This window comes from Stegostoma tigrinum, chromosome 26 (genome assembly GCF_030684315.1).
Source record: "Stegostoma tigrinum isolate sSteTig4 chromosome 26, sSteTig4.hap1, whole genome shotgun sequence".
In the NCBI taxonomy this organism is placed as follows: domain Eukaryota; kingdom Metazoa; phylum Chordata; class Chondrichthyes; order Orectolobiformes; family Stegostomatidae; genus Stegostoma; species Stegostoma tigrinum.
The window spans coordinates 14961339-14987382 of NC_081379.1; the positions used below are offsets into that span (position 1 = coordinate 14961339).

Here is a 26044-nt window from a genome sequence, read left to right on the forward strand (position 1 = left end):
GAGGTTAGTAAGTAGGAAATGGAAGTGCGGCTTGGGGTGGGAGGAAGGGATGAGTGAGAGGAAGAACAAGTTAGGGAGGCAGAGACAGGCTGGACTGGTTGTGTGCTGCAGTGGGGAGAGGGGACGAACTGGGCTGGTTTTGGGATGCGGTGGGTGAAGGGGAGATTTTGAAGCTGGTGAAGTCCGCATTGATTCCATTGGGCTGCAGGGTTCCCAAGCGGGATATCAGTTGCTGTTCCTGCAACCTTTGGGTGGCATCATTGTGGCACTGCAGGAGGCCCATGATGGACATGTCATCTAAAGAATGGGAGGGGGAGTTGAAATGGTTCATGACTGGGAGGTGCAGTTGTTTATTGCAAACCGAGCGGAAGTGTTCTGCAAAGCGGTCCCCAAAATTCAGGTTAGTGTATTATCTTCTCAATCTCATAGATTTTCTCAGATTTCAGCATTAAGTTCCAGCAGGATGATTGAAAACATTAATATGTAACTAAAACACATTAAGACAAAAGATTTAAAAATAATATTGCATACCTTGCAGCATTAATCACTTACCTAATAGCCAAACACACTTCCCTCTGAAGCTCTTCACCAATTTCAGTAACAGGAGTTTTTAAAAGCTGCCAGAGCAGATGTTCAGATCGACGTACAATCTCACGATTTCGCTCTGTTTGCGGGTTGAAGAAAAATTTGAATATTACCTATAAAAGGAAAGAAAGGAGTACTATTATAATCAGATTAGCCTGCTAGTTGTGGATTTTTAACACAAAAGCCTAACCAAATTTCAGTTTAAAAATATACTACTTCCTTACCTCTCTCCATTTAGAAGCAATATCATACTTCAAAAAAAAAGTTATATAGTTTTATCTATCTGCACATAATTCCCAATACTTTTCCTACTTTAAATTTCGATGTTCACATCTTTAAAGAAAATTACCAACATACTATAATTAGACTACTTAAAGTGGTAGCACTGTAATGCATTTCCTTTCAAATGGGGACAGTTTCAGAACCCTTCAACTCCTTCAGCCCATTCTACCATTCAATTATATCATTGCTGCTTTGTATCTCAACTCCACTTGGTCATCTTTACTCAACTTCCATCGACTGAATGTTTACATCCCAGAGACATGCCATTTGGCTCACTGTGCCCATGCTGCTCAACAAATATCCTATTTCCAAGCTCTTGGTCCACAGCTCTGAATGCTATGGCAACGCAAGTGAGTATTTAAATATTACGTGATGTTATGTATTTTAAGTTTATCAGATTAACCATGATTTCATTGGATGGTGCAGCAGACTAAATCAGCTGAAATGTTTATTCCTCCTTTGTCTTATATAATTTCTCCACTGCCTTAGCCAAAAAAAACTGAAGTACAATGTTGAAAGCAACATCTCTATTTTTCTTTAGCAAAATAACTGAAGCAACTTCAATTTGTCTACAGCCTTTAATATAGCAAGATGTCGCAAACTAATTAAGTTTTGACTTTTCCAATTCTGATCAGGAGCAGAGGAAGAATAGCAAGATGTAGAAAGCAGCAATGTGGCAAGATGAAGCTCAGTGATGTGGGGCACGACAAAACTCAATCTAACACAAAGGCATTTTATGCCAAAGAAGTTTTGTTTTCTTGTAATTTTGTTTGTACACAGAGGGTAATTTAGTACTGTGGACTCATGCAGTAGGTGCAGAATCTGGTCTCTTTAAACTTGCTCCTGTCTATTAGATAACAAAGCAAGGTGCAGAAAAAAAACAAGAGCTTTACGTCGCTGTGAGCACTGCTCAACATTAACTAAGTAAATTAGTCATGCAGGTCTAACAAGTACTTCAGCAACATTGCTTCAGTAAGGGATTCAAGTCTAGTTTTAAACTTTTGCAGAAGATGGTAGGTCTGTCAGATTAAAAAAGTGAGATTTTTACATAAATAAGCGTGGAGCTGGAGGAACACAGCAGGCCAGGCAGCATCAGAGGAAATGGCAAGTTGAAGTTTTGGGTCGGGACCCTTCTTCAGAAATGAGCGAGGGGGGAGGGAACTCTGAAGTAAATAGAGGAGGGCTGGAGAAGGTAGGTGGGATGGTGGTAGGCGAGTGCAGGTAGGGAGTGTTGGGGATTAGTCAGTGAGGTCAGAGGAGCTGATAGGTGGGAGAGATGCTGGGCAGGTTGTGTCAGGTCAAGGAGTGGGGAGGGAGGGTTGGTCGGTCATGGGGCGACGCCAAGGGTGGGGAGATTTTGAAACTGGTCCTAATGGGCTGTCAGTTCCTAAGGCAGAATATTGGGTGCTGCTCCTCCAGTTTCAGGTGGCGTCATTGTGACACTGGAGGCGGCCCAGGATGGACACGTCACCCAGGGAGTGGGAGGGGGAGTTGAAATGGTTTGCAACAGGCAAGTGTTGTTGCTCATTGCAAACAGAGCACTGGTGCTCTACAAAGCAGTTCCTGAGCCTCCACATGTTCTCACCGATGCAGAGGAGGCAGCCACATTGGGAGCAGCAGATGCAATAGACTACATTGACTGATGTGCAGGTGAACCTCTGTCTGATGTGAAAGGTTTGCTTGGTGCCTTGAATGGGAAGTTAGTGGGGGAAGGTGTAGGGACAGATGTAGCACTTCCTACGGTTGCAGGGAAAAGTGACGCATCAGTACTTCTTACTATCTCTCAGAGATTCTCTCATTACTTCTTCATGCAGCCTTGCATAGGTAAGCATTCCAAGTAACATATTTGAAAGGTAAATCTTTGAATTACAGTGTGTCTACAAATTTCATTATTTCGAAGGTCAAAGCGAAAATGCAATGACATACCATACCTGAAAAACAATGAGAATACAGCGAATAATGCAGGCATCCTTATTTGCCAAGGCCTTCTCCATAATGTCACATATACTACTGAGGTGCTGAGCTTCAATGGGATGTTGCTTTCCCAGGAAGTTTGAGATTGGTAGATTAGCACTAGCAGTCAGTAAATTTAGCTGATGAATGCACATTGCTCCCACATGATGCAGAAGTTGGTTAATTACATTACTAGTTGACACAGATTCATCTAAAACATGGAACACAGACAGTAGGAATTAAAAAGCAGTGATTTCTGATCTCAGTACAAATATAAAACTACAATTTGTTACACATCAATTTTGTATTATCTGGGTCTTATAATTCAGATATTGCTGCTAGTATGCAACTAACAATTTTGAATGATCAACAACAATTAAACATAAAAGGCATTTTTAAATTTTATAGTCCTATTAGAGATCACCAAATGTCAAACTCCTTCAATAGACTGAGCTGCATTATAAACAGTCTACGCTTGCCCCGATTTAAGTTCCCTTGGGCACTAAACATAGTTTGCATACTACAAAGCAAAAAACTTATTTATTCAGGCAGTTTTGGAAGCACTACACAAGACTTGTACACAAATACGTGTGGCTATGTCAAAGTGATATTGTTAGATTCAGATGATCCAAAAGGAAAGCACAAAGACTGGTGGAACAGAAAAGACTCAACTCAGACTAAACTGCTGGTTTACAATCACTTCAGAATGCTGAGTTAACTGATTTTGGGTCAGATTGCATTGCTTTTGCCACTCTTGATTTCATGGGTTGTGGGGAAGTGAAGTAATGAGCTTTCCATATCCAATCATGACTGGTAATCCTTGCTTGAAACTAAAAAAATAATTTGGACATTGATCTCTAAATTCTACTGTTTAGATAGTAAATGAAGAACAGCCATCTGAACAAGAGATTATAATTCTGCCATTTCCCGATGAAATCACAAGCAATATGGTTTAGCACCTTTCAAGAAAAATAAAGTTAAATAATTGGAGGGGGGGGGGGGGGAAGGCAGAGCAACAAGCACATAAAAAATAAAGTCGCGCAAATTAAGTAAATTAAACCAGTAGTGGAAATGAACATACAAGTCAAGAAAAATGCAGTCATACGCACTAACCTTTTGGCTCAGGAATGATGTGGCTAACACCTAGTCTTTGACAGACATGATGAAAGGCCTGGTTACCAGGGTTACACCATTGATCCATGTAGTCACTAGAGCATGTCCAAATCATATTATTCATGGCATCATAGCAGGCTCCTAGTACAGAAAATTATTAAGATGCAACCAAATAATATCATAAAAGCCTACATTTTAAAAGATGCTTCACTACCAATAAATATACAGCAAAGGGGAGGCACTTCTCTATGAAACAGTAACAATCAAGTCCACCATAACAATTCTAACTTGAATTTCTTGTAATTATTTAGCAAAAGGAGCACAGCTTGTTTTCTCCTTTGTTTAATCCAGGCCTATCCCTCTCATCAACAAAATAAGGTGGTGATCAGATTGTAGGCTTTCACCAATATTGCTGTGGTTAACTGGTCATATGCAACACTGACCTCGTGATATCTGCATCGGAAGTTTCCTCCAGTGCAGTGCACAGCTACCTTTTCGTTTTGATACTGGCAGTTAGAGCTTCAAGAACTTCTCATACAACTTAAGTATGCAGTTTGATCACAGAGAAGTAAACCTTCCACCAACTGTGGATTTAATCAGATGAGGAGAGATTACGCTTCGTTTCCTTTTAAATTAGTTAAGTAAATACTGATCTTTGATCTGCTTTCTTCTATGAATTACTGAATAGGCTACAATTCATAATGCCAGGGATGAGGAAGTTCAGTTATGCAGTCAGAACAGTGAATATGGGAATATACTCCTTGGAACAAGCCAGGTCAAGTGGACTTTTAAGACGTTTTCAAATTATAAAGGGATTTTCGTAGAGTAGACAAGGAGAAACAGTTTCCACTCTGAGTCAGAGAGTAGACTTGAGGTAAGTGCCATCAAAGCTAGAAAAGATGAGTGTTTTTCAATGCAGCAAATTGCTTCGAGGTTATTTATAGCTCACATCAACTCTACCCTCCCAGCCTGCCTGAATCCTCTGCAATTTCCCTTTCGGTGAAACACATCCATAGTGGCTGCCATTTCCCTGGTCCTACACTCATCTCTAGAACATCTGGATAACAAGGACACCCATGTCAGGCTCCTACTCATCAACTACAGTACTGCCTTCAACAACATAATATCAACCAGACTAATTTCAAAACTCAGACCTAGGTCTCAGCTCAGCCCCCAACTGTATCCTCAGCTTGCTGACCCACAGACTGGAATCGGTGAAGACAGACACAGCATCTCCTCCATGATAATCCTCAACCCCACAAGGATGCATACACAATCCCCTACTGTATTCACTGTACACTTAAAAATGTATAGCTAAATTCCATACGAACGCCATCTACAAGCCTGCTTATGACACCACAGTTGGAGGCCCGATATCAAACAGTGACGAGCCAGAATACAGGAAGGAGATAGAGTGCTTGGTGTCATGGTGCATTAATAATTTCTCCCTCAGTGTCAGCAAAATAAAAGAACTGATCACTGACTTCACAAAAAGAGGAGGACATGCCACAATCTACAACAACAGAACCTGAGGTGGAGCCGGTCGAGTGTGTCAAGTTCCGAAGAGTGATGATAACCAACAATTTGTCCTAGACCCCTCAAACTGATCTGACAGCCAAGGCAGCACGACAATGCATCTTATTCTTCAGGAGGCTTAAGAAATTTGGTCCATAAAGGTCCTTCACCAACTTTTACAAATGCACCATAGAAAGCATTCTGGGTGCATAATGGCTTGGCACAGCAATTACTCTGTCCTGGCCAGTGAGAAACTACAGGAAATTGTGTGCACAGACCAGACTAGACCAGACCATCACGGAAGCAAACCTCCCGACCACGGACTCCATTTACACTTCTTGGTGCCGCAGAAAGGCCGCTAGCATTATCAAAGACACCTCCGAACCCTGTATTACTCTCTTGCCTGACAGAACAGGTTGGAAAAGATACAGGAGCTTGAACACACACACCAATATGTTCAAGAACAGCTTCTTCGCTCCTGTATTTAGATGATTAAATGGTCCTCTCTAATTTCAAATCTAATATTGACCTTTTGTTCATCTCCTGTGCGGTTGCAACATTGTACGCCTCGTTCTAAGCACCCTATGTTAGATCCTTGTTTGCTATGATCTGCCTGTACTGCTTGCAAAACAAAACTCTTCACTGCACTTTGGTGTATGCAACAATAATTCAAATCAAATCATATTATTTGAAATACGCCACGTGAAAGGAAGGTGGAAGAAGAATCAACTGTAACTTTCACAAGGAAATACAAAATACTTACAGGCAAATTTTACAAAGTAATAGGCAAAAAGAAAAGTAACTGGACTAATGACATAGCTCTTTCAGAGGTAGTACAGGCTTGGAGTCACAGTCATCTCTTTGTCTAAATCCCAATAACATTTGTTCTTTCACCTTTTTTTAATGCTTGCAGTTCCATAAACATTTGAAAAAAAGGCAAGTCAGAGAACTGTTTTACTCAACAAATATTAAACAGTATATTTGAATGTTGGTGCTCATAAAAAACCCAGCTGTGACCACCAGTCGATTTGAATCAGCTAGCAAGTTTGTGCAAACCAGACAAGTGAGCTGTTCCATCTGAAACTGAGTTCTGAAATAGGACCTCACTGACAAGTCTATCGATCCATGCTGGAATTTGATTGGTCGAGCATTCCAAATTTCCTGAGAAATGCAGAAAAGATCAAGTACTCTCCCATGTGCAGTTATTACGTAGCTATAGAAAATAGATAATGGGAAAGTAACTGCCGTAATGACATTACTCAGAGCATGACAATACTTTTTCACTACCTTCAAGCACAATTAGTGATGGGCAATAGAAACATGCACATCCCATGAACAAAATGAAAAGGAACCTGTTATTCATTACAAAAACATATTTGCATTTATAATTGACCAATTTTTAACCTTGGAATAGTGTAGCCATGAGCTAAATTGTGCTTTTAATGTTAATTCCAGAATAGAAAACTGTTAATAGTCTAAATGGCAGAACCAGACAGATAAATGCAGGGCTCGCAGAACCTGGTCTTCAAATTTAAAAGCAACCTACATTCCTTGTCACTTAGAATAAGCTACTTTTATAGTAATAGGCAATGTTAAGAGCTCATGGTTTACAACCTACTTTTAACATAAAAAGATTTCAATATTATTTGAATCATTCAACTTGCAATATATTCTCCTTACCCAGCCCTGGAACCAGAGCTCCACGCCCAAGAGAACTGCCAGCTGCATCAATCAAGTCTGCTCGGCTGCTAAATTGGCCGTCTGAAATGTTGAAAACCAGGCTAGAGGACAGGACTGAACAGAAAGACACCAAGTTTTAATGAGGACTCAAAGTTACCAATATTTTACCCATTGCTTTAGAACCTCCCTTGAATTCATAATTTTAATGTGATATTAAGCTATGATGTGATTGTGTGATATTAATTCAGCACCTCAAATTGCTCTCCTCACTGTGACTATTAAGTGACAGTATATGCCCCAATCTTGCACAACTTACATGTTCTACTCTAACACCAAGCATTTTTGCAAGAATTCAACATAGAATGAAATTGAGTGTTTGCCACACTTCAATTGGGCTGAATGCAAAACTGTCAGGTGTGCAACGTGATGCGCCACTCGAATCTCAGGTCAGGATATCTCTCCTATACAATTACAAATCTTTGTATTAGATTTTAACTGAAAGCTCTTGGCTTTTGACTGCATTTTGCCTGAATGGCAGCAAATAAAACCTAGATAACACACAATATCGTAGGGGGGGGGGGGCTTAGATTAGTTCACAGGTTGGCGCACATCGACGGCCGAAGGACCTGTTCTGCGTTGTATTGTTCTATGTTCTATAACACACAATTGCAAATGATGGAAATCTGAAACCAAAATAGAAACTACTGGAGAAACTATCAGGGAAGGCCCATTTGTTGGGTGAAAACAGTTAATGTTTTGAATCCAGTCACTTCATCAGATGTACACCATATTTTGTTGTTCAAGTATAATACAACGCAAGTAGAAGGACTGCTAGCTTCCCAGTAACTAAAGTTCATCCTCTACTGTATTGTGAATGATAGAAAGGGCATAAATACCTACTTTACAATAAAAGCCACATGATTCATAAGCATGCAAACTGCAAAACTATAAGAAATGGGAATAAAAGTAGGCTGTTCAGTCCCTCAAGCCTGGTCCATCATTCAACAGGATCATGACCAATCAGACATTCCTTATGCCCATTTCCTGCAAGCCATCAGGGCCAGGAGACTTACCAGCCTTTAGCCCCATTAGTTTGGCTACTTCTCTCGAGATGGTGCAGGTACTTAATTCTTCTTTTGGATGCTTTACTAATGGGATATTCCACCAAAAAGCTTGAGCCAAAATAGCTGTTTAACTCTGCCATTTTCTTGTTTCCCATAAACACCTCCCTAGATTCATTTTCTAAGGGGCTTTTACTCACTTTGAGATCACTTTCTTTTCTTGACATATGTAAAACAGCTGTTACAGAGTCAAGAGTCATACAGCCTGGAAACAGACCATTCAGTCCAAATTGACCATAATCCCAAACTAAGCTAGGCCCATCTGCCTGCACTCGGCCCATATCCCTCTAAATGTTTCTTATTCATGCACTTATCCAATTTTCTTATTAAACTTGTAACTGTACCCACATCCACCACTTCCTCTAGAAGTTCTTTCCACACACAAACCACTCAAAAGACACTTTCCCTCATGTCTTTAAAATCTTTCTCCTCTCACCTTAAAAATATGCCCCATGGTCTTGAAATCTCCCATCCAAGGAGAAGTCATCTACCATTCACCTTATCTTATATCCCTCATGGCTTTATAAACCTCTGGAAGGGCAACCCCTCAGTCTCCTCTGCTCCAGTAAAAAAAAGTCTCAGCCTATCCATCTTTTCCTTATAACTCAAACCTTCTATTCCCAGCACCATCTTGGTAAAGCTCTAATTGCCACTGAAAGATCTACAGGTACTAGAAATCAGAAACTGCTCGAAAACCTCAGCAGGGTTAGCAGCACATGTACAGAGAAATCTAAGTTAATGTTTCAGGTCCAGCGACACTTCCTCAAAACTGAATTCTCAATTTATTCTAGTCTTCAGAAATATCACTGGCTTTTGCCTGCTTATGTGCTTCATAATACACTCAATTTCTTTGGTTAGCCATAGGTGGTTTATCTGTCTCTTAGAATCATTCCCTTTAAGTTAAGCACTCTAGTTCCCAACACAAGTTTCTCACACTCAAACTGAATATTAAATTCCAGTACGTCATGATTAATACTTCAAGGAGCTTCAACTAAACTCATTGATTAAACATGCCTCATTACCCACAAACAGATCCAAAACAGCCTGTTCCCTGGTTCACGCCATGACATATTGCTCTAGGAAAATATCACAGCTACCCTTTCCAACTTGATTAACCAAAACAAAAGAATAAAGTCACCCATTGTTGTTGCTCTATTCTTTATAAATGCCCCTGTTATTGGTTGATTTATAGCCTTTCTTACAGAATGGCTATAGCTTGGGAGTCTGTACACTATGCCTACCAATGTTTTCCTTCCCTTGTTCTTTGTCTTTACTTGAGCCCAAATGGGTTCTACATCAGCCAAGCCCAGATCATCTCTCTCAATTATCATTTCATTTCTTATTAACAGCACTTCATCACCTTTTCCATCCCTCCTGTCTCTCTAAAAGATCAAACATCCCTGAATGCTTCTCAGCTTTGATTTCCTTGTAACCAAGTTCCCATAACAGCTTTGAGATCACACTCTACCTCAACTTGCACCAGTTCGTCTAGCTTATTCCGAATGCTTTGTGCATCAAGATACAAAACCTTTAAGTTTGTTCTATTATCAATTCACTGTGCACACGGTTTCTTGGTGCAATGTGACATTCACACATTCAGTCACTTCCTTTATATTTTCTGGTAATCCCTACCTTTTCCTTTGATTTCTGAGCCATTAGAACATCTCCCTCTTTCCCTTGCTCAAGGACTAAGACTCCTAAAGCACTCTCTCACAGATCTCTCAAATCCCCTAAATTCAGTTTATTTAACTCCTTAGTATTGATAAATGCTCACCTCCAAATACATTTTATTTCTCTAGTTGAGCAAGTGGTACAGATAGCTCAGCCCTAGGATGTCTAATGATCAGCTGAGACTTTAAAAGAGAGTATCCCAGATTCAATTCACTTCAATTACTTTAAAAACTTTTATAATTCCCATAACAAAAAAGTCTCTCATCTTTGCTTACCACCATGGCTAGACTCCAGAGTCGCCAGCCACCCCTCAGCCATTAACCTCCAGAAATCTATTCTTAAATGTTTTCTAGACCTTGGTGTGGTCTCAGGTGGATGCTTTAAATCTTCACACACAATTCTGTGCGCATACATTAAACGTTTTCCTTGCATATTTTTTCAGAAACTGTAAAATCTAATCACTGTAACACTTAATGATAACTGTTAATATCTCTCCATGCAAAATAGAGCATTTTTACAAAAAATCTTTAAGTATTGTGTCAGAAGTACAAATTGATTCTTAAAAATATGCTAGCAACAATCAACTCTTGATACAAAAACAAATTACTCTAAATTCTAGAAATCTACAATGAAAACAGAAAATGCTGGTAATACGGAGGTAATCAGACAATATCAAAGGGAAAAATAGAGTTAATACTTGAACTCAATTACAGAACTCAAGAAAATATGAAGAGAATTTATGAGGCTTTTAAGTTTAGAGGCATAGAAAGGACAGAGGGACAAACTTCAACCAAGTTCTTTAATAGGATAAGTGGTGAGACTGGCAATGAAACAAGTAACTAAACAAAAGGAGATTCAAGAGAAGGTGATATGAGAATGGATCACAACTGTCTGTTTAAAAAAGTATGGTAGTGACTTCACGTCACCTAACTCAATGTTGAGTATAAGAGGAGTTGCTGCTCTGAGTTGCCATAGAGCTTCTGCAGAAATGGGATTACTGCCAAGACTAGAGTGGAAAGGTTCAGGGAATTAAAATACCAAGCAACTACTGGCAAAAGGAGTGACCTAAAATATTATCTTCAAAGATGTTGCTGTTTTCTGTATTTTCTACTTGTACAGACACTTAACTGGTTTTGTACATAATTAGTACAGTTTGTACTAAGCAATTCAAGTCCTCTAAACCTCACTGTAAGAGCTACCACAAAAGTTCAAACATGAAATTTGTGGACTCTCACTCCACACATCCGAGAGGTGCTAATGTACATTCTGTCCTTCTAAACTTTGACTTATTACAACTGAGATGGAAGCAGTGCACTGTCTTCTTTTTACATCACTATGCCAGTGGTCACAACATAAAATTTATTGTTCTACTGATTCCCAAAATGGCTAATCTCACACTTTTTCCGTGTTAAAATAAAAAAAAGGTCAACCAGAATACTAAAGAAATGTTTTATTATAAGCAAAAAAATGCGTTCAATGACAAAAAGGAGTAAAGCAAAAGGACTTTTCTGAGCAGAAATTCGCTTTGAAGAGGAAAAACTACAATGGTCAAAATCAATCTTGGCCAAAACGTACTACTACTCGATGGGAATTGAAGTAAAGGTGTGCAATGTTTAGATGGTTGTCAGTGTAGCATTTCGGTATGTGTAGATTGGTGTCACAAAACATAGTTAGATGTCTTAAGGAGCCTTTCCATAGCAGCTTGCTCAAGAAACATAGGAATGAGGATTGTTCCTGAAGTTCTTAAGAATGGAAGGTTCAGACTAGATAGAGACTCAGGTACCACGCCAACCCACACAAATTTTTTTCCAGAAACAGGAGAGTTGTCAGGCAGGCCATCTAACTAAATTGCTGAAACCAAAGCTATAAACTGACAACTGTAAAGCCAGACAGGGGGATCTGCAGTAAACAAGCAGTTACCATGAGACAGGTGATTTTCAAGAAATGCTTTATTAAAAACAATTTCCAATGCCTGTTCATTGGTCTCTTAAAAAATATCCAGGTATTCACAACCCTTCAAATTCAAAATAGTACTTTCAGGCAACGAACCCCGTGCAGCTGAACAAATGATTACTGTATTGATGGCAGGAATTTGAAGCATCACAAACAGTACATTGGCACACCAATGAAGTATACTGCTGTCAATGATCTTCAAGCATCGATACCAGACAATACTGATTTACACACTTCAAATAACTAGCATATTAAGGCAGTGGTTTCACCATCCATACTTAAGTTAGGAAGGATTTTGAAAAGCACATTTGACTTACCTTTTAAAGAGGACAATCCACTTGTGCCACCAAACAGAGAGCGTGTTGCAGAACTCCCAGATCCTCCTGGTGGTGCACTAAGCATAACCAGATACGTTCCGCATGTATACATCGGCGTCTTCCTTAATGTTTTCAAGGGCAAGCCACAGCTTGTATTTGCAGCTACATTTGGGTAAAAGAAGAGTAGTCACATATTGGTAATAGTTAATATGTATTGGCAAATAAATGGTCAATTTGTAAATCAGACATGATTTTGCCTTAGATCTGTCATTTTCCCCCTTTTCTTTCCAAATTAAAATAACTTCTTTCAAAAAGAAAAATGTTTTCAGCCAAGCAACCAGGAGCAATAAGGAAGGCTTTTAACAATTTTGTTCACTACATTTTTTCCACTTGTAACAAAACAAAATCATTAAATTTAATAGCTATAGGTTCAGTAAAGTTAATTTCCAGGGTGGTAAACTTTCAGAATATTGCTTTTCCACAAAATATTGTGCATTCAATAACAAAATTTATTCTGTCAGAACAGTAGATTAAAACAATTCCAACACTCATTTCTTCCCTTTAGTCGCATGCTTTTCCATTATTCTAATAAATATTTTAGTGAAGGCCAGATGTTAGTGATTGAAACAATTGGAATACTTTAGTCAACCAGTAATTTTAGTATTGACCATTTAATATAAAGGTGTAGAATGTTATAGTGTGTATTCTCCTTTGCTCCATTCAAATTCAGTAAATTTACTGCCATTTTCTGCTAATTTAGCTGCTCTCACCCCTTAGAACTGAGTAACCAACTAGGAGCCATTTTGCACTATATACTTGTAACTCAAAATTAGAACAAGACTTCCCTGAACTTCTTTGACTCAAGAACATTAGAATTATCATGAGAAATTTCTCATGCTAGTCTGGACTAGATTCAAACGTAAATCCAAACACATTAAAATCACCACACTACCATTTTAATCTCTTTTCTGACGATTTCCATGTGGACGATGAGAGCTGAACTACAACATGATCAGTTATCTAAATGAAATGTCTTCAGCCACAGGATGAATACTAGTTTTGATTGAAAGAACCTTACCAGAATGGTCCTCCTTCAATGTGTTCGTAATTGTGGAACCAGTAAGAGCAGCCAACGTAGCTGAAGGGGAGCCACGATATCGGGAAAGTCGACTCAGCAGCATTTCATTTATACTTTTTGCAGACTCCCCTTCTTTTCTGGTTATGATGGTTCGTTCCTGGAGAGGGCGTGCTGTGCAGCTGTCATTGTGCATCTACAACAGAAAGTCTCAAACTATCATGACTGCAGGAAGATTTAGCACAAACAAATATTAAAGCACAATCATCGTAATTCTGTACTGACAGCCTTCAAAGTATTTCAGGCTGGCATCCAACATTTTCCAAGAACTGCAATTAGCATTCCAGAAACAGGTCTGATCTGAAGAAGGGTCTCTGACCTAAAACATTAACTCTGTTTCTCAACAGAGATGCATCCTGACCCGCTGAGGATTTGCAGTGATTTGTTTCTGTTGTTCTTTATTCTTATGTTAAGTATTGGCAGTGCTTGGATTTTATATCAACTTTGATCTTAGTGAGCCGTTCAAAGAAAAATGTGGGAGAAAGGTGAATTTTAATTTACTACACTTGGCAAAATGGATTGAAAGCATGCGGGGGATTGGGGAGAAGAGTTGATGACCTTCTAATAGCCAACTCAGACTGCAAGTTACTATTAATCAGCCTACAATTGGGGTCAAGGTGTTAAATTTTAATGAACAAGTTATATTTGAGTATTAATATCTAGATTCAGTTACACTGATAGTCTTTCTTCTTTCCAAATCTTTATCCGTTCAGCTCTGAAAATATCAGTTATTTGCTGTGGTACAGTTGAGCAGCACTAGCTCACGTCCAATTGATTATCCAAGATGTCATTCATCATGAAGCTATGGAGAATAGGAGGCTGCTCAAAGAGAATGGGTTTTCAAGTCCACTAATGATCCTGTTTGCACCTTGTGTCCACCTGTGTCACCAGTATTTGTGATTATCTCATAACAAATCTTAGGAGGAATCTATTTTTTCCTTCCAACTCAGAAGTACGAAACATCAATTGCTGGAACTCCATTAACAATCTTTAGGATTTGGATAAAACAGATTTCATTTCAGGGTAGGGATTGGTGTTGGAGGAGGAGAGGAGAGGCTGGGAGGGGTTAGAAGGGGAGTGTGTGTGTGTGTATGTGAGGGAGGAAGGGGAGAGAGAGAGAGAGAGAGAGAGAGAGAGAGAGAGAGAGAGAGAGAGAGAGAGAGAGAGAGGAAAAAAAAAGAGTGAAGAGGGCTCGGGGTGGGGGGGAAAGAGACGAAAGGTGGAGGGCGGGGGAGAGAAGGCAGTTGGGGGAAGAGTGGGAGCAGGGGGATGGAGGGTTGAAGGGATGAAATATTATTTAAAAACTATGAAAGCAAGGACAGTTCTCAAAAAAATTAACAAGTAAAATCAAAGGAACACCCAAGGAGGTTTTCAAAGATCAGAGCAACAGATTAACCAAGTGATGGATCAATAAGAAACTAAAAAGGTAAAGTATTTCAAAATGAGGAACGATGCTGCTGTAAAGGAGGACTGTGAAGGCTGAGACGATATTAAAAAAAGAGGGAGGTAAATTTAAAATGTCTGGATGGTTGAAAAGTATTTCACAGGCTGCTGGTGGAAGTAAAGGAAGTCTGATCATCATTTTTCAACATCATGACTCAACAACATTACTAACATTGTAATGTTGTTTTCTAAGGGAGAAGGGATATCCCAACAAATTATTGAGCAGTCAGCTTAACAATAGTGCTGGGCAAGTTACTGCGAAAAAGCAAACAACATGTTCAATCAGATTCAGCCAGATGAGCAAGTATATTTTGGTGAATTTACAATTTAAAGTTTGAAAAATTTTGACTGAGTAGCTGCAATAAGCCACTTTTCTTTAAAATTAATTGGTTGCTGCAGCAATTTTGGTACAAGATGCCTTTTCTCCTTCAGCAGTACATGGGGAAATGATGGCCTAGCAGTATTATCTGTTAATCCGGAGACCCAGAGAATGTTCTGGGGACCTGGGTTCAAATCCCGTCACGGAAGATGGTGGAATTTGAATTCAATAAATATCTGGAATTAAAGGGGTTTCATGATGACAGTGAATCCACTGTTGTAATAACCCATCTGGTTCACTAATATCTTTGAAAGAAACTTGGTACCTAGTCTGCCCTACATGTGACTCCAGACCCACAGCAATGCAGGTGACTCTTAACTGCCTTCTGGGCAATTAGGGATGGGCAATAAATGCAGTCAAGCAAGCAATGTCCTCATCTAGTGAATGAATAAAAACTTTGTTTTTTCCAAATATGATAAATGTTGTCATGTCTGCATGTGGGAATTCAATTCCATTTTTTAAATTAGGAATGCAAGTAATTCATTCTCCCTTTCCATCATTTTGTTTCCTGCCTAAACTACATACTAACGGCAACTGAAGTAACAGATGAACAACATATAGAACCTTGACTTAAAGTAGCAATATGAATTAGCGAACAGAAGTGGTGAATATTATAGCTCATGTCTTGCACTTCTCTCTCTCATACATCTATCTCTATATAAGTCTAAATAAAGTTCTTAAGTTATGCAGTTTGCTAACCTTCTAAAATATATTGGGAACTGCACTTGAAGGAGATGTGCATGTAGATCACTACTCAATTATTCACATCACAATGTTGTATTAAAGGATTTCTGTGATATGTCATATCTACAGTGGATGTCTTCCATACAACTAAGAGTGAAAGCAATAGTCAAAACAAACTGGCAGTTTCATCGTATAATAAATTTGAGATTTACAAACAATACACTCTGGAAATGGAAGGTAAGATCATGATGGGTTAACAAAACAAACATACCTGAATCGATTTTCAAGTAAAATTATGGAGAACCTTACCATAAGTTCTAACACATCCATGAATACAGAATGGCCCTTTGGAGTTTTCTCATTCAATCCTGCAGGAGACCAGATCCAATAGATGTAAGTTCCATCGGAGCACAGATGGACTGTGGTCATGTTACTGCCGACTGGGAAGTGATTTGGTGGCATGGACACAACCTGGGACACCTGTAGAGAAAGCAAACCAAATACTAAATCAGTTTCAGCCAGATGAACAGTTACAGCACTGCAATCTGAGTTAGGGACCTTGCTGTACTTAAAATGAATGCCATTTTTCCTGCAATACAACACTGACCAACTCAACTTGTGCTTCATTGATTGTAAAACATTTGAGACCTGAGATTATGCTAAAAAGGCACATTCTTTCTTTAGCTTTGGCTCAATTCCCTAGATGTTCATGAAAATTCTGCAGACTCAACTGGACTAGCTGGGTAACAAAGTGTGAAGCTGGACGAACACAGCAGGCCAAGCAGCATCTCGGGGCACAAAAGCTGGCGTTTCAGGCCTAGACCCTTCATCAGAGAGCTGGGTGTTTCAGTCCTAACTTAATGGCCTGGTTTCAAGCTAAATGAGCATCTTGCATCAGTGGTAACTGTGGAGAAGGATATGGAAGATAGAGAACATGGGGAAATAAATAGCAACATCTTGACAGAAGTAGATACTACAGTGGTGGTGGTGCTGAAGTCTTAAAACACAAAAGTGGATAAATCCCGGGATCTGATCAGGTGTTCACTGGAAAGCCATGGAAAGTGACTGCTGGGCCCCTTGCTGAGATATTGTATTATTGATAGCAACAGGTGAGGTGCTGGTAAACTGGAGGTTGGTTAACGTGGTGCTACTATTTAAGAAAGGTGGTATGGCAGGGAACTATAGACCTGTGAGCCTAACATCAGTGGTGGGCACATTGTTGGAGGGAATCCCGAAGGACAGAGTTTACATGTATTTGGAAAGGCAAGGACTGATTAGAGATAGTCAACAGGGCTTTGATGTGGGAAATCATGTCTCATTAGCTTGATTAGGTTTTTCTGTAATAGTAACAAAGAGGATTAATGAGGGCAAAGCAGTGGACATGATCTATACGCACTTCACTAAGACAAGGTTCCTCATGGTAGACTGGTTAGCAAGGTTAGATCACATGGAATACAGGGACAACGAGCCATTTGGGTACAGAACTGGCTTAAAGGTAGAAGGCAGAGGACGGTGGTGGAGGATTGTTTTTCCAGACTAGAGGCCTGTGGCCAGTGGCATGCCACAAGCAGCAGTGCTGGGTCCACTGTTTTTCGTCTTCTTTCAAATGATGTGGATGTGAACATAGGAGGTACAGCTAGTTAAGTTTGCAGATGACAACAAAATTGGAAGTGTATTGGACAGCAAGGGTCACCTCAGAATACAACGGAATTTTGATCAGATGGGCCAATGGGTTAAGGAGTGGCAGATGGGAGGTGCTGCGTTTTGGAAAGGCAAATTGGGGCATGACTGGTACACTTAATGTTAAGATCTTGGGGACTGTTGCTGAACAAAGAGACCTTGGAGTACAGGTTCATAGTTCCTTAAAAGTGGAGTCACAGGTAGATAGGACAGTGAAGTGGCATTTGGTAAGCTTGCCTTTATTGGTTAGTACATTGAGTATAGCGCTGGGAGGTCATGTTGCAGCTGCACAGGACACTTGGTTAGGCTTCTTTTGGAATAGTGTGTTCAGTTCTGGTCTCCTCACAATAGAAAGGATGATGCGCGCAAGGGAGCTGAATAGGCTGGGGCTATATTCCTTGGAGCATCAGAGTCTGAGGGATGACCTTTTAGAGGTTTATAAAACCATGAGGGGCATAGATAGGGTGAATAGTCTTTTCCCAGGGTGGGGGAGTCCAAAACTAAAGGGGCATTAGTTTAAGATGCGAGGAGAAAGATTTAAAAGGGACTTAAGGGGTAACTTTCCGACAGAGAGTGGTGCATGTACTGAACAAGCTGCCAGAGGAAGTGGAGGCTGGTACAATTATACCATTTAAAACGGCATCTGGATGGGCTATATGATAAGGAAGGGTTTAGACGCATATGGGCCAAACGCTGGCAAATAGGACTGGATTAATTTAGGACAGCAAGTTGGCATGGACAAGTTGAACCGAAGGGTGTGTTTCTGGGCTGTACCATCTATTTGTGACTGCAATCACAGATCAGCCAGACTAAATAGGATGACAGGATCTCTTCTCTACAGAATAATATCATAAAACTTGTCAGAAAATCTGACAACCACTGTAATTTTTATTACATCAGCTTATTATTCGTGAGTTGGCACTTCTAACTGTCCATTTCATTAACTTTACTTACCACCCAGATAGTCCCTAGGCTCACCACACATAGTTAAGAACTTATATCATAAGTTTTGTGACAAAGAATCCATTCTCCACAGATATGTGTATCATCATTGATTGTAGAAGCTGCTCCTAACATCCAGTTACATTTCTTGCATCAGTTATTATGCAGAGGAAGAAAGTAAGTCAAAGGAAATTGCTGGACCTGCCTTAAGGTCTAGGGGCACAAGTTCAATGACAAGTAATGCTTCAACCACCAGCTTTTCTAGCAAGGGTACACATGTACACTAGAAAGTAATCATGTACTAACTACAGATTCAATTCAAGCCTTTCAAGACCAGTGAATATTTCAAGGTGCATGTTGTTTGACTGCTGGAAATAATTTTTCAGTGGCACACTTGACTGGGTATTTGAGAAGCACACGTTGTGTTTTCGTAGAATTATACTATGATACAATCCCTACAATGTGGAAGCAGGCCATTCAGCCCATTGAGTCCACATTGACTCTCCAAAGACCATTTCCTACCCCTGTAACCCTGCAATTCCTATGACTAATCCATCTAGCCTGTACATCCCTGAACATTATGGGCAACTTAGCATGCACAATGTTCCTAATTCTCATATCTTTGGACTACAAAAGGAAACTGGAGCACCCAGAGGAAAACCATGCAAACTCCACATAGAGTGTCATCCAAGGCTAGAACTGAACCCAGGTCCCTGGTGCTGTGTGGCAGCAGTGCTAACTACTGAGCCAACATACTGCCCAAACATTCTGGGAACTCTCAGATGGCTCTGACATTTCAATATTGAACAACACCTCATTTTTTGCTTGGAGACCCTGCAGCCCTATGGACTCAATATCATGCTCAATAATTTTGGGACCTAAATTCTCCCGTGTCCCAGCCCCCTATCCCCACACATCAGGCCTTGTTACCACATCAGGTCCCATTAGACACTACCTGTTATTAGTCACTAATAGTCCCCTGAACAACTACTCACCCTCCCAGCCTGATTGTTATCAACTCTTTGCCTGTCCACTGCTCTTCTCTCTCTTTAGGCTCTATCCTATCATTTACTCCCTACCCCATCCCCTCCCCTTTTTACCAACCATCAGTTCTGAGGAAGGATCACCAGATCTGAAACGTTAACTCTGTTTTTCCCTTCACAGATGCTGCCAGACCTGCTGAGTTTTTTGAGCAACTTTGTTTTTGTTCCTAATTAACTACATCCACAGTTCTTTCAGTTTTTAATGCAGAACAGTGCTTGCATTGTAGACAGTCATTCCAGAAGATCAGGATGTGGCAACTATATTACATGGATTCTTCACATCAGTTTTCACAGATTCACTGCATGCATAAAAGACAAAAATTTAGAAAAATAATATGCTGTAAAGGAACAGTTAGGATTAAATATTGATGAGACTTCTAAAGTACAGTGGACACATTCTCAAGTCTTTTGACATCTTTTTGAAATTAGCAGTCTGCATGGTTTAAATAACAAATTATGTTATAAAGTTGTTGAAAACCTTTGAAGAGATAACCTAGTTTTTTGAGGGAGGTAAATTAAAAATCTGGTTAACATGGGTCACCAAAAGAACTCAGGTGTAAGCATTTCATATAAACCTGTAAAATAAGGTTAATGCTCCCAAAAGAGATGACAAATGCTCTTGATGAAATTAGAATTGCCTTAGCAAGACAAGACAAAGGGTGGTAACAAACAAATTCTCTGAGATCCTGCCAAATGTAATAGTTGGAAATATAAAACAGGGTGCTGCTACAAGTTTAAATTTGGTACATTTCACGAAAACTGAAAGAAAAATCATCTTCAGAGAAACGGGAGTGGATTATCTGGATTGTACTGACATTGGAACGTCAAAATAAATTTCAGAATTTCAGGTAATTTAAAATTTATAACATCAACAGATGTTTGAACAGGACAAGGATTTGTAAGAAATCACTGGTCATACCCTAAAAGCATCTGCTCACCATGACTGCTAACAAGGAGGGAATGCGGGTGCTGGATTCCATCCGGAACGCACTATTTTATAAGTCAATAGAAGTCGCATTAATCAACAGGTCTGCAGTGAAATCAGTCCTAGGATTTTGACAATTTTGAGCAATGTACTTCAAAAAGCGTACCGACATAAAAGAATAACTTTGAACCAATACCAGCTCTCCAGGAACTAATTTCTGGAACTTGCAATCACCAAAGAGAGACTGAATGGACAGATTATGCGGATCTTTAAAGTAATTAAAAGACTTCATTCAGTTGAAGAAAGAGAGCTACATGCACAAAAGAAAAATGACTACAGGGCACAAGTACAAATCTACAAAACCTTAAACCAAGGTCAGAGAGGAAGAAAAACAAACTGTTGCCTTTCCATAGGCATACATGGCAGATGCCCAGAGAAGCTGAGTGATGTCGATCACCACTTAACACTTTTCAATGGGAGCAGCGTTGACATCTATTAAGAAAATAACTGAAGATTTTAAAGAAGCAGTGACTCTTAAAATAAAAATTAGGAAAGGAACACATAGAATTAATAGGTGGCAGAGATGAGTCTTTATCATACATGGATTCCTGACAAAGTACGTTAAGTTGAAAGTGCTATTTCATTTCCGGTTTATTTGACACTCGAGATTGCAGCAAGCGAAATAGACATTGGAGCTGCATCGAGTATTTTTCCAAATTTAGTCAGATTTCTGTGCTACATATACGGCAAACACTACTTGTCAGTTGAAAAAAAGCCATATAAAACAGAATTAGCAATGAACATTTGAACATATGAATGCAACGAAAATGTGACAACACACAACTTGTCATCAAGCAAACAGTGTTTCTTTGTGTAATCATACTTGGTGTGGGTTTGTGCTTGAGACATGAGTAACCCAAGCGAGACTACACAATGCTCTGCCTTTTCCTGTGCTCAGGATATTAGAATTCAATCAGGTGGTCAAATTTTGTAAAGTAAACTGCTAACTCAACATTTGGGAGTTAGAGCAATCTGCATCATCTTAAGATTGGCGAGTAGCTAATGTTATTCAGGAAAAATAGGGATAATTCAGTAAACAATAGACCAGTGAGACTCACATCAGTAGTTGGGAAGACATTGGAGAGAACTTGTTGGAATTGGATTTATGCACATTTGGAAAAACACTGCCTAATTGGGACAGTCAGCATGGTTTTGTGCAGGACAGGTCATGTCTCACTAAGTTGATTTGAGTTTCTCAAGGAGCTGACGAAGCAAATTGATGAGGATAGAGCAGTGGACGTTGTTTACATGGATTTCAGTAAGGCTTTTGATAAAGTCCTTCATGGTAGGTTATCCAGAAGATTAAGATGCTTGGAATCCATGGCAATCTATCTGCTTGGATTCATAACTGGCTTGCCAGAGAAGGCAGAGGGTAATGGTGGAAGGGTGTTCTTCCAGCTGGAGGTCAGTGATTAGCAAATTACTTGGATGAAAACGTACATGGGTGGGTTAGTTTGCAGGCGATACAAGATTGGAGGTGTTGTGGGCAATGTAGAAGGTTCTCAAAGGATACAGCAGGATACAGATCAGTTGCAGTTATGGGCAGTGAAACAGCAGATGGAGTTTGATTTGGGTAAGTATGAGGTGCTGCGCTTTGGGAGGTCAAATGTTAAGGAAAGCTATACAGTTAATGACAAGATCAGAACAGCACTGATGTACAGAAGGATCGTGGGGTTCGAGTCCATAGCTCCCTGAAAGTGGCCACTGAAGTAGATAGGATGGTAAAGGCGGTGAATGGCATATGGCATGCTTGCCTTCATTACTCGAGGAATTGAGTACAACAGTCAGGATGTTAAGCCACAGCTTAATAAGGCTTGGGTTAGATCATACTCGGAGTATTGTGTTCAATCCCAGTCACCACATTAAAGGATGGATGTGAAGGCTTTGGAGGGGATGCCGAAGAGGTTTACCAGAATGCTGCCTGGATTAAAGCCTATGAGCTGTAAAGGAGAGGCAAGAAAAACTCAGGTTGTTTTCTTCAATGACAAAGGCTAAGGGGAGACTTGATAGAAGTTTAGAAAATTATGAGACACATAGGTAGGGTCAATCAGAATCTTTTGCCAGAGTTGAAATGTCTAATACTAAGGGGCATGTATTAAAAAGGTGAGAGGGGGAACGTTCAAAGGAGGTGCGAGGAGCAAGCTTGTTTACACAGGGTGGTAGGAGTTTGGAACCCCTTGCCAGGGATGGTGGAGGTGGCAGATACAATACGAGCATTGAAGGGGCACTTAGATAAGCACACGAATTTGCGAGGAACGGAGAGATACGGACCAAAGTCAAGCAGAATGGATTAGTTTAGCGTCATGTTCAGCATGACATCATGGGCTGAAGGGCCCGTTCCTGTGCTATAGAGTTCTGAGCTCTAAAACTGAACCGTCCAAAGTACGGACAGATCATGAACTGTATCCAGTGTACAAGCTTCAGTTATTCAGCCCACTAAGTCCCAGTTGCTGGTTCTGCTTCTTCCCAAAAAGTGTCAAGGAGGGTCTAGGCCCAAAACATCAGCCTTCCTGCTCCTCTGATGCTGCTTAGCCTGCTGTGTTCGTCAGCTCTACACCTTGTTATCTCATGACAAGTGTGCTTCCTTGTTAACTTATGAACTTCACTGGCTCATGAAGTTACAAAAAGGTTGCTATCATTTTGACAAAAGCTGATCGAGGCTCAGAAACATTTTTGAAAGTCACGCCCAATATTTTTTCATGTAAACTCAGCACTGGAAAAAAAAATTACGGTTGATTCTTCAGTAGGCAAACTGCAATTAATGATATTTGCTATTCATTCATTTAAGCAATGAGAGTCTATTCCTGTGCTGTAAAACTCTGGCTATATTACTTTGGCTTTACGAATCCTATTCCAGTAAAACTGCATAAATAATTCAATGCTGCAAACTGCAGCTTTAATATTCTGTAGACTTGACTTAATTTGAGAGAAGTCAGTAACGTAGGGCTGCATTTCTAGTTGAAGGCAAAATAGCCTTGGTAAATTACCAGATGTAAGAGTGTCAATAACATTTAACAGCCAGTTTACAGATGTAAGATTACCTGCAGGGTATATTGATCGATCACTTGAAAGAGGTAATGAGGTTTGCTGTCAAAGGAGGCCGGGCGGTGAAGTAAAGTACCACTGCCAAAAGCAATCCAGCCAGCTTCGAGTTCATCATTACGACAATAGACAAAACCACTGGGGAGAAAAGGGAAAGGTGCTCTCATTAATTCTCAATTCTCTCATAAGTTCAGACAACAAATCATCCATTATTCCATCTCAGGCTCTCCAACCTGCAAAAATATGAGCATTACCGATAATAGCCAACTGTCATGTTTAATCCAGCAGAAACTGCTTACTGCTTTTTTTTTTTTTTTCGGGCTACTTCATTTTGAAAGCTTAACACAGCCAGCATCGTCTTTTCTTCCCCATACATCCCTTGCAGAAAGTAAAGAAAATTGCATTCATCTGTTTCTAATTGACCAACATTCAGCATAATGTCCTGATATACAAGTACAATTTTACAAATCTCATGCAAGGCTAGCAACTGCAAAAGTCTTTTGTCTCATCATCAACAGTATCGGAAGTAATCCCATTATGGAATAATTCACACTCTGAAGATGGTGACTGGTTAAATATGGGTACTCCTTTCTAGTAAACCTGTGGTTGAATTGTTGGTGTAAAATACCTGTCACCAATTTATAAATCTGACAGCAGGACTTGGGTCTCTTCTGACGTGTGTAGCCTGGAAATTTTTGAATTTTGTTTCTCTCCAGAGAAAGTGAAAAATAAGCTGAAGTTAATCATTACCCATTACCGCAGGCCCAGAAGATGACAAAGTGGGAGAGGCATAAGTATTTAGCCTGCAAGTCTCAAAGTAAAATGAATGACAGAACTGAATGAAGGATAGAAGAAATTGAGTTGTGTGAAAGCTATGTAACAATCAAGTATACTTTAAAAGAATTAAGTTCCTATTTGAAATTTTTCTCTAATTCTTCATGCAGAAACATTCCACTTCATTTGTGATCTTTGTCCTGTATGCCTGTACTAAGCAAAAATTCACAAGTCTAATTTCTTGGAAAATAAGGACAAGAGGGAGAATCGCAAATCCATTTAGCAGGCTGTGCTAATTAGCTGATTTCACCTGGGTTAACGCTATAACTGTTAAGCACCTTATGAAACTATATTGTACAAAGAGATAATGGGAACTGCAGATGCTGGAGAATGCCAAGATAATAAAATGTGAGGCTGGATGAACACAGCAGGCCAAGCAGCATGAAGGGTCTAGGCCCGAAACGTCCGCTTTTGTGCTCCTGAGATGCTGCTTGGCCTGCTGTGTTCATCCAGCCTCACATTTTATTATCTTGTACAAAGAGATACTGTTTTTAACTACTATCTAACAATCCCTGCTGGAAATGGATTGTGCAGTACCATAACGATGCCTCTTGCAATCAATATCAAAAAATGACATGAAGGTCGCCATGTGGATGAAGTGCAACAGGATAATTGCATCTGTTGGACTATACTTAATAGGGCTAAACTCTCGAGCCGATGTGTGGAACCTGCGCCCTCTCAATTATGAAACGTAACTTCCACATTCACACGTGTCTCTCTCTCGCTCTCTCTCTCCCCTGCTAAACCGTATTTTTGCCATTGGAGCATTGTCAGGATTACTCCCAGTCCCATGTGTTAATAAATATATAACTAGAATACAGGTATTTCTCCTATAACACAATGGTTGTTCTTGTGTAACCTCACACTAGAGATTCACCAGAGTAAGCCACGTTGTAGGGAAATCGCTATTAAAAAATTGCTATATTGTACAGTAGAAAATTTGTGTTATCCAAACAGCATCCACTAATCATCATCCGCATTACAGCCAACTCGCGTTAACAAAACATGCAATACAGCAGAAGTAACTGTAGTTCAAATAAATACACAGCTGGAAAGCCAGCTGGACATGAGATTTCTCAGGCATTGGAACTGCTTCGTGGGAAGATGGAACCTGTACGAGCTAGATGGTTTACACCTGAAAAGGACTGGGCTAAGTATCCTTACAAGGACATTTACTGCTAGGGACAGTTTCAAGTAGAGGTGTAGGGGAACCATAGTGCACATTCTGAGCAGAACCTTAAATGACTTGGAAGGAAGCAAAGCTAAAATGTGTTCAGCACTTCAATCTGGCACTAACGAAAGGTATGGAAGTAAACGCAAGGAGTACAGCAAATAAAGCTGATGAGTTGAAAGCATAGATAAAGGGGATATTGGAGCATGGTATCATTGTTAAATGGAAACTCAGCTTAAAGAGGATCAATGAGAACCGTTCAACATCCCCAGTTTTCAGGTAGTTCAGAGAAAGGAATGAAAAAGGTCAGGGCACGGCATGATTTGTTACCCAATCAATTACAGTTCTAAGGAGTGATGATATACTAAACAAAGCACTAACTGGAACAAAGCAGAGTTAACACATTTTGGGACTACCGGTCCTGTTTCAAAACAGCTAGATGTGATGTGCCTTGAACTCAGGAATGAAGAAGGGGAATCCATGCTACTAGACATACACTGTAGACCCCAAAATGTG

General features: G+C 39.8%; 1 protein-coding gene across 6 annotated transcripts in view; it reads right to left on the bottom strand.

Annotated features, from left to right (window-relative positions):
• The window catches only part of LOC125464301 (probable E3 ubiquitin-protein ligase HECTD4), a 284911-nt gene that overhangs the window by 158453 nt on the left and 100414 nt on the right, over positions 1 to 26044 (bottom strand). For 5 of the 6 annotated variants that reach the window (XM_059654988.1, XM_059654987.1, XM_059654990.1 and 2 more), the window contains exons 6-13: positions 23523 to 23661; positions 16141 to 16311; positions 13269 to 13461; positions 12191 to 12352; positions 7129 to 7242; positions 3934 to 4074; positions 2799 to 3031; positions 553 to 698 (exon numbers count right to left, since the gene is read on the bottom strand). In XM_059654988.1, the coding sequence (XP_059510971.1) occupies positions 553 to 698; positions 2799 to 3031; positions 3934 to 4074; positions 7129 to 7242; positions 12191 to 12352; positions 13269 to 13461; positions 16141 to 16311; positions 23523 to 23661 (1299 nt within the window). Of the gene's footprint in view, positions 1 to 552; positions 699 to 2798; positions 3032 to 3933; positions 4075 to 4376; positions 4492 to 7128; positions 7243 to 12190; positions 12353 to 13268; positions 13462 to 16140; positions 16312 to 23522; positions 23662 to 26044 lie in introns of those variants that run through there. The other variant, XM_059654991.1, reaches the window with a different exon arrangement.